General features: G+C 35.1%; 1 protein-coding gene across 3 annotated transcripts in view; it reads right to left on the reverse strand.

The window, feature by feature from the left end:
• Positions 1-1805: 1805 nt before the first annotated feature.
• Positions 1806-9733, reverse strand: part of UBA6 (ubiquitin like modifier activating enzyme 6) — a 96905-nt gene continuing 88977 nt past the window's right edge. For all 3 annotated transcript variants that reach the window (XM_049630555.1, XM_049630557.1, XM_049630556.1), the window contains 3 exons: positions 7307-7394; positions 7048-7142; positions 1806-4000 (listed from right to left, as the gene is read on the reverse strand). In XM_049630555.1, the coding sequence (XP_049486512.1) occupies positions 3865-4000; positions 7048-7142; positions 7307-7394 (319 nt within the window). In that variant the 3' untranslated portion in view covers positions 1806-3864. The remainder of the gene's footprint in view (positions 4001-7047; positions 7143-7306; positions 7395-9733) is intronic.

Here is a 9733-nt window from a genome sequence, read left to right on the forward strand (position 1 = left end):
TACAACCATGGATGATTCCCATGTTGAATGAAAGCAGCAGCCACAAAAAAAAAAAAAAAAAAAAAGTCTGATTCCATTTATATAAAGCTCAAAACCCATCAAAAATAAACTATCTTGTTTAAGTGCATGATAGGTGGTTAACAATATAAGTAAAAACAAAGAATTATCACGAATGGTAGGATAATGGTAACTGCTGGAGGGTATGTGTAGGGAAGCTGATTGTGATTGAGAAGGGACTATCAGGGACATTTCTGGGCTGCTGTCAAATATGATTGATAGCTGATTATACAGGCACTCACTTTATTTTTTAAATGTTTATTTTTGAGAGAGAGTGCATGTGTGCTTGAGAGTGGGGGAGGGGCAGAGAGAGAGGGAGACAATCTGAAGCAGGCTTTCTGCTGTTGGCGGAGGGCTTGATGTAGGGCTTGAACTCACCAACCATGAGATCATGACTTGAGCTGAAGTCAGCTGCTTTAACTGACCGAGGCAACCACGTGCCTCAAGCACTCACTTTAAAATTAATCTTTAGGGGCGCCTGGGTGGCGCAGTCGGTTAAGCGTCCGACTTCAGCCAGGTCACGATCTCGCGGTCTGTGAGTTTCGAGCCCCGCGTCAGGCTCTGGGCTGATGGCTCGGAGCCTGGAGCCTGTTTCCGATTCTGTGTCTCCCTCTCTCTCTGCCCCTCCCCCGTTCATGCTCTGTCTCTCTCTGTCCCAAAAATAAATAAAAAACTTGAAAAAAAAATAAAAAATAAAAAAAAAATAAAATTAATCTTTAAACTGTGTACTTATATTCTATATATTCTTTTGTACATATATTTGAATATGTATTTCTCAACTTAAACAAAGTTAAGAAATGCCAAGAGAAAAATGAACCTGAAAATTACCTATTGAATATTTACTCTGATCTCTAAGATTTCAACTTCCTGATTTGTTTTGAATTTGTTAAAATAGTTAAATCCATACCTAGTGACTGTATACAAAATGATTATTTATAATCACAATGAATTTTTGTAATTTAAATTTTTCTTCCATCATGGAATTACTTGAGATTTTTCCTTAAGTTCTCAAGAGAAAAATTTTGTTTTCATTTTTACTATTATTTAACAGTGGAGTTTAAACATTGCCGACCTTTTTGTGCCTCATCACTGGTACCACCAGAAAGTGTTACAATAGTTAAAACATGAAAACAAAGATATATATCTATTTCCAAATTCTAGCTTTGGGACCATTCACAGGAAATTACTGAGTACCACAACTGTTTTGAACTTTAAAAAGGATTATACTTTGGGGCACCTGGGTGGTTGAGTCGGTTGAGCAGCCGACTTCAGCTCATTTCATGATCTCACAGTTTGTGAGTTCGAGCCCCATGTCCAGCTCTGTGCTGACAGCTCAGAGCCTGGAGCCTGCTTTGGATTCTGTGTCTCCCACTCTCTCTGACCCTACCCCGCTCACACTCTGTCTCTCTGTCTCTCTCTCTGTCTCTCTCTCTCTCTCTCTCTCTCTCAAAAAATAAACATTAAAAAAAAATTTTAAAAAGGACTATACTTTAGACAACTGCAACCAATAGTGTGAGATTTAACCAGATCTTCTAGGTTTTACATGGTTATTATTTTCCCTCAATTGTTTTAACAGAATTTCCAGAATCCAAAAGCACTTTGAGGTAACGTTCCTCTATACCCAGTGACTGTTGTATCTCCATGATTGCAAAACTTGAAAATTAGAAAACACCAAAGTAACACCACTCATAAAACGAATAGCAAAACTGGAATCTCTGGAGTCAACCATGGAACAAGATTTACAAAGATACTGTCAAATATCTTAATTTATTTTTAATAAGTAAAAAATGACTCAGTGGTATCATACAAAATCAAATAATTTTTGCACCTGGTATTTTAATCACCCAAAGTGATCTCACGGTACAGAGATAAAACAGATAATGAAAAAAAAAAAACCAAAAAAACCCTGTCATTAACTTCACCGTGGCTTTCCCGCTTAGAACTAAATAGAAATTAATGGCAATAACCATTACCTACAGGGGGAAAAATGATGAAATGATTTCAGGTTTAATCATAAAATGAACTTAATCCTGTTGGTTTTGTTTGTATCTATTAAAGCACTAGTTACTATAAATAAAAGCTGATAGCATGGTTCCAAATTTACTTCTGAAGAGATGTGGAGATTTAGATAAAATATAAGCATATCTATCATACAAAGGAAATTGAAAGTGGGGAAGAGGCTTCTTACAGAAAAGTCCTTTTATTATTGCTAGCCTCAAGAATTCCAAGCCATAGAGCTCTGATGTTCCTGAATTCAACTTTAAGAAATTAATTTTAAACATTATACTTGAACAAAAATTACTTATTTCAAAGGTATCCATTTCCTTTAAACTCAACCTGTCCACTTATCCTTGCCTCCAATGCAGAATATGCTTTTATTCATACAAACTTACCCTCCACTCCCAAATATGTTTTCCCAACTGGATGATAGTTTTACAAAAGAATAAAGCAATACAGGTGGTTGACAAAGTAATTTCAACTATTTATAAATGAAATAAAAGGAAAGTTAAGTAGAGAGTATAAAAAGATACCAAAGAGGAGTAATACTGATGTGAATCTAGTCTTTAGTTTATCAAAGTACTTATTAATGGTCTGAACAGGAGATCAGAAGAGAAGCAGCTAGAGGGAAATGACTTCCTGTGGTTATAAAATGCCAACTGCTTTAGAATGCATGATAGCTTTAGAAATTAAAAAAACACTTGCCATTTTTACCAAGTTTACAGCGAGAGTACATTTTATGTCATTTTAATGAAAGAATTTATAATGATTATCTGCAATATCTCCTATCAGAAAACAGAAAGATTCTATCAATAAAGACCTAAAAAAATAAATTTTTATCTTTGTCAACACCCTTTCTGGGAATGCAGAATAAAATATGTTTCCCTTTAAAATATTTTTTTTCTGTCCATTAGGTTGTTGGAAGAAAAAAAAAAATCAAGACTCAACTAGTAATGATTTTTTTTTTTTTAATTTCTACTTTTCATCTACTTCTAAGGATACTCCCTTTACAAGACCTTTTAGTCTTCTATACTATGACAGTCAGGTTTAGAGTTCCAAATAAATAAAATAGCCACATTAGAAGGCATACTGAAGAATCAAAGGATTAGCTGCATTTATCTGTTCACATTTAATCCAAGTTAACATTTGTCATCCGACCTACTGCTCATGGGTTACAACACTGATGTTATCAACAAAGATCCTGATTTTTGCAAGACAGTGATATTAACAAACTCTGGTTAAATTAGCAGAGGTTCAGGACAGTAAACTGTACCTGTACAATTTAAAATGGCTACTCTTCATCCACTGCTACCATCTCTCCTCTTCCCACTGGTGTTAAACTCAAAGCCTAATTATGAGAGGTGCAGGGTGCCAAACACTATTTGTATGGAAAAACTGGGCCTCAAATAGTGCACAAAAAGAAATTCATAAAATAAGATTAAACTTCTTGGATATTTGCATTTGTTACTTTCAATTTCTTGATCTTTTATCTCTTCTGGTGATGTATACATACATTTTTTTCTTCTTCTCATCCAGAGGTTAACACACTAATTTTTTGTAAGCATTATAAAATAGCAGTCCAGTTCAAAATTGCTTGTGATCATATCCACATATGAAGCACTAGACAAGTATATATTATATTCCAAAATGCTTTACAATTCTTCACTGTAGTCTTCTATGACGTTTCCCTTAAATTAAGGCTTCATCAAAGAGAAATCCATAATACTATGAGTTAATATTTTCATTCCTGAATTAAGTGCAATCTTTTCAAAATCAAGTAGTCCTGGAGTAAATTTAAGAGAACTTCTGTTAATCAGTGTCATGACTAAAGTAGTATCTCACTGGAGGTCCAGGCAAATCTTCATCTCCATCAGTGTCTGGAGCAAATGACACAGTAAGATCTACATATTTCTTTTCAGTAGAAGGTTTCACAAGTTTATGCATTCTAAGAAAAATAATCAAGGACAAATGATTTAGTAAATTCTATAAAATGAAGAGTGATTTGCTGTTTAATGTTGCCCAGAGAATCTGGACTTATGTCTAGACTTTACATTTATTTTTAAATCTAAGAATTCATCTGCTTTCATATATTATAATTTTTCTTTACTAAAAGCACTAAACTCAAGATATTCATCTACCTAACAGTGAATCAATTTGGAACACTGCTAGTACTGATAAAGAATAGAGACCATTTGTTACAAGACAAAACAAACAAACAAAAAACCCCACACACAAAACCAAAATGTAAACAATGTTTTTAAAAATGAATTATCCTCCGGCACCTGGGTGGCTCAGTCGGTTAAGCATCCGACTTTGGCTCAGGTCATGATCTCACTGTTTCCAAGTTTGAGCCCCGCATCGGGCTCTGTGCTAACAGCTCAGAGCCTGGAGCCTGCTTCAGATTCTGTGTCTCCCTCTCTTTCTACCTCTCCCCTGCTCACACTCTGTCTCCCTTTCTCTCTCTCTCTCAAAAATAAATAAACATTAAGGAAAATGAATTATCCTCATACTCCCTTATAGAGTGTGGAGGCATCAAAAATTCTTCTCAAGCATTTCTATGTGAAAAGTAAAAAGCAAACTAGATTTAAATCTTCAAATACAAGCTAATCACAGTGAAAGACATTCTTAAGTTTTACCTTTGTCTTATATCCCATGTATATCCCATTCACTAAAAAAACTTTATTATTGCTATTGTCACTGATACTGTCTTAAATCAAATCATCATCTATATATCCTCAGATTACTGGATTAGCTTCGATCCAGCTGTCTCCTACCTCCAATCTCCGCTGTTGCCAGAATCCTCTTAAAACGTAAATTTGATTTTACTCTCTTGCTTAATAATATACTTATACCATGTATCTATCTCACGCTAAACTCTCAACTATGTAATCTATTTAATCCTCAATAATAGTTCTTTCCATTTTACAAAGGTATTTTGTCCCATTTATACCTTCTCATTCTTACCATCTCATCCTTGAGTCAATCCAGAATACTGATTTCCCAAATAGATCATGCACACTTTTTATTAGCTGCATGCTTTTGCAAAAGCTATCACTTTTGCCTGATATCCTTTTTCAAAGGTAGTTCAAATGAAATCTAGCCTAAGGTGAAGTTTTAAGTAGTGCCTACAGTGTTCTGAAAAAATCTTTATTATACTGATTATTCAATTACATTTTAATGATTAACATGTCATTTTCTCACAGTAGAATGGGAATTCCCTGAGGGCACAGGCTACTTGATAAAGAGGTATAATGACAAAATATTAACAGGAGTAACATTTATGGAATAGTTCTTGGTTGCTATTACATTGCTAGCCTTTATTATTATTTCAATGTTTAATAGCTATGGGCACAATCATTTCCATTTATGGATCAAGAACTAAGTTTCAAAAAAGTTCAGTAAGCTCCTCAATGTGACAAAACAAGTAAGTAGCTGGGGATGGATGTGAACCCTGATCTTTCCAAAGCCAAGCTTATCTAGCCACTTGATAGGTACTTAGTACTTATCTGCTAAATGAAAACTGTAATAAAATGAAAAATAACATTCACAAAGTTTATCATGCTGGAGATGGCGAATACTGGCCAACTCTACAAAGCACTTATTGTGAATTATTTGCAGCAAAGTTTAAATTCCACACATTCTACTCTCATCTAGGAAGCACACAGTAAATTCTATTATTCACATATCCAAGAGATACTCAGGGATTCTAATGACAAAATAATATAAGGCAAAGTAACCTTTCTCTATGTAATAGTGATTTTGTTTCTTAAAGTACAGATCATTAAGCCTGGATTATAATAACTAAAAAGTGATTAATCTCATTAATTGGTGATTATAATTAAAACTGCATATAGGTTAAAGCACCTATCATGCAGATTCATTTATTCATATGACAAATATTTTTATGCTAATTTTTATTAAAAAACCAAACATTTTTAATTAAGGTATAATTCATATAACATTGCATTAGTTCCAGGTGTACAACACAATTGTTTGATATTTGAATATATTACAAAATGAATGACAAATGTTTATTGCTGCCAGGCATTGTTGTAGGTCCTTGAGATACATCCACGACCAGATTAATTATAGAGTCCTGCATCTGTGAAGGTTACATTCTAGTGGGTAGGAGACAGAGAAGCATAAACATATTTAAATAGGGTTCAGGGAGGCCTCTTTGGAATAATTAGAGCCAAAGTCCCATGTAGGAGTATGACTGGACTATTCAAAAAAATAGCTGGAAGCTAGCACAACTGGAATATTGTGAGCAAGTGAGACAAGTAGGAATAAAACTTAGAGTGGTAATTGAGAAGCAGGGCCTTGCAGACCACTGCTGAGACTGGCCTTTTTTGTTCCCTCTGTTCCTTTAGGTCTCTGCTCAAATGCCGCCGTATCTGGTGAGAATGTGACAGGCAGAGGGAATACATGAACTACTCAACATACCACAGCAACTTAACACTCCTTATTCTGCTTTATTTTCTTCACAGTGCTTACCACCATCTGATATACTTATCAAGAGGTTTGCATACTTTGTTATGCAAACTCAGTTAGGGCATGGACTTCACTTTGCTCACTGCTGTATCCCTACTGCCCACAAAATACCTGGCACATAGGAGGCACTCTTCAAAAAAATCTGTTGAGTGAATGAAAGTAACAATTTGGCATTTTTGTTTTATACTTCAGTCTCATAAGCCTGGTCATTATGTGTTTCTACTTTTATGTGGTGTATTAACCAAATCGTGTTTCTAAGCTTATTAACTTATAAACTGAATCTGAACTACAAAAAATTCACAAGGATATGTGAATCCTATGAATCTCTCTTGAGAGGTAGCCTGTTGAGTTTGGTACATTTACTATCTTTATTACAGCCATTACACAGGAGTAAATCACATACTTTTTTCTCAACTTTGATAATCTCTATATTTGATTTTCCAGTGGGCATCCACCTTATGTTTTAATTGTGAATCTTCTGGTATAATGGTCATTACTTACGTTAACTTCAATCTTTTTGCATGGCCAGGCATTACAGGGACATAAAGCATTTTGACTCCCTGTACCACCATCGTTGGTTCAATTCCGTACTTCTCCTAAATGTGAAGAATACCCAAAAGAGAAACAATAAGAGCTATGTCCAAATATAAAATGCTGGGTGACAATGTTTTACAATCAGTAAAAGGACAGCAAACAAACTTCTGCTAAATATTATTTATGAAAACCTCCAACTAATGAACTAAGTAAATAAGTGTCTCACTTTGACTGCATTTATGAAATCCAAGAGGGTGAAGTCTTCTTTTCCATGTATAGTCCATCTGTCCCAAATTGTAAATGATATTCCATTTCTGTTGTAGAAAAATATTAAAAACAAAACATCTTAATTTTTTTCCCTTTAGTAATAATAAAAAACCCAGAAGTCCATTATTTGTGATTTAGCTACATAATGATACAGGGGAAAAAGAAAAATACAACTTATCTCCCCAAGACACCACACAAGGTAACCGCTTTTTTTTTTTTAAGTTTATTTATTTCTTTTAAGGGGGTGGGGGGGAGAGGAAGGGCAGAGACAGGGGAAGAGAGAATCCCAAGCAGGCTCCACACTGTCAGTGCAGAGCCTAATGAGGGGCTCGAACTCACGAGTTGCCAGATCATGACCTGAGCTGAAATCAACAGTCAGATGCTTAACTGATTGAGTCACCCAGGCGCCCTCAAAGTAACCACTGTTATCAGTACCTTGTTGATCCTTCCAGTGTCTCAAAATGAATCTATGTGTCTTAGTGAAACCATTCTCTCTCTCTCTAAATGGCTGCATGGGTTTCCTGTGTGGACGTTCTAGTCTATCACTGTTTCAATCTTTGGCTATGATAAACAAGGCCAGAATAAATATCTTATAAATGTACTATTTGAGATGAGTGCAAATGTATCTGTAAATTTGACATATAGCACATTTCCCTTACTATGGATTACACTATTTTATACTCTCATCAGTAATATATGAGGAGAGGGCTTTCACATTCTTGCCGAGATAGATGTTTTCAAATTTTTGGTTGTTGTTAATCTGAAAGTGAAAAATGGAGGTCCAGGGGAATTGTTCTGCTCTGTCACATAGTTTTTAGAACTAGATACTAAATCTCATGACATATTATTCAGACACCACAGTGGCTTCTAACTCATCTGAATTAGGAAAACATAGATGAAACAATAAGAAAGTACAATGCTAAATAATGTGGTAGATTAAATGTTGTGAGAGTTCTATGGCTAGTTTAGTCATAGATGCTTTGCATAAAGCAAAAGAATAAAATTGGACCACTATCTTACAACACACAAAAGTTAACTCAAGGATGACTGGCTGACTCAGTGTGGTAAAAGATGTGACTCTTGATCTCAGGATTGTAAGTCTGACCCCCATTAACTCAAAATGGATTAAATACCCGAATGAAAGAACTGCAACCATAAAACTCGAAAAAAACATAGTAGTTAGCTTCTTGCATCAGTCTTGGTGATAGTATTTTGGATTTTATTACAAAAGCAAAAGCAGAGAAATGGGACTACATCAAACTAAAAATCTTCTGCACAGCAAAGAAAACCATCAACAAAATGAAAAGGCAATCTACTGAATGGAAACAAATATTTGCAAATGATGTATCTGATAAGGGGTGAATATCCAAAATACATAAAGAACTCATACAACTCAATAGCAAAAAACCAAACAATCTGATAAAAAAATGGGTAGACGATTTGAATAGACACTTTCCAAAAAAGACATACAGATGGCCAATAGGTACACGAAAAGGTGCTCAACACCACTAAGTATCAGGGAACTGCAAATCAAAAAAACCCATAATGAGGTATTATTTCACACCTGCTAGGAAGGCTAGTATCAAAGAGTTAAGAAATAACAAGTGTTGACAGGATGTGGAGAAAAAGAAACCCTTGTGCCCTGTTGGTGGGAATGCAAACTTGTGCAGCCACTCTGGAGAACAGTATGAAAGTTCCTCAAAATATTAAAAATAGAACAGCCATATGATCCAGAAATTCAAACTTCTGGGTTTTTATAAAAAAAAAAATGAAAACAACTCCAAAACTTATCAGCACCTCCATGTTCACTAGAACAATATTCATAACAGCTAAGATATAGAAACAACCTAAGTCCATCAATGGGTGAATGGATAAAGAAAATGTGACACACACACAGGAATAGAATTCAGCCATAAAAAAAAATTGTGTCATTTGCAACAACATGGATAGATCTCGAGGACATTATGCTAAGTGAATAACTCAGACAGAGAAAGACAAGTACCTGTATGATCTTACTTATATGTGGAACCTTAAAAGAAAAACAAAACAAAACCCAAACTGAGCTCATAGACAGACAACAGATTGGTAGTTGCCGGAGGTGGGGGATGAGCAAAATGGGCAAAGGGAGTCCAAAGGTACAAGCTTCCAGCTTTAAGATGAGTTAGTCATAGGTATGTAATGTACAGCATGGTGCTTACAGTTAACTATACTGTCCAGTCGAAAGTTGCTAACAGTAGATCTTAAAAGACTATCACAAGGAAAACAAATTTGCTAAATACATATGGTGATGATGTTGACTAAACTTGTGGTTTATTTATTATTATTTTATTTTAGAGAGCGCGTGAGTGGTGGGGGAGAGGGGGAGAGAGGAAGGAGAGGAGAGAGG

The sequence above is a fragment of the Panthera uncia genome, chromosome B1 (assembly GCF_023721935.1).
Source record: "Panthera uncia isolate 11264 chromosome B1, Puncia_PCG_1.0, whole genome shotgun sequence".
Classification (NCBI taxonomy): domain Eukaryota; kingdom Metazoa; phylum Chordata; class Mammalia; order Carnivora; family Felidae; genus Panthera; species Panthera uncia.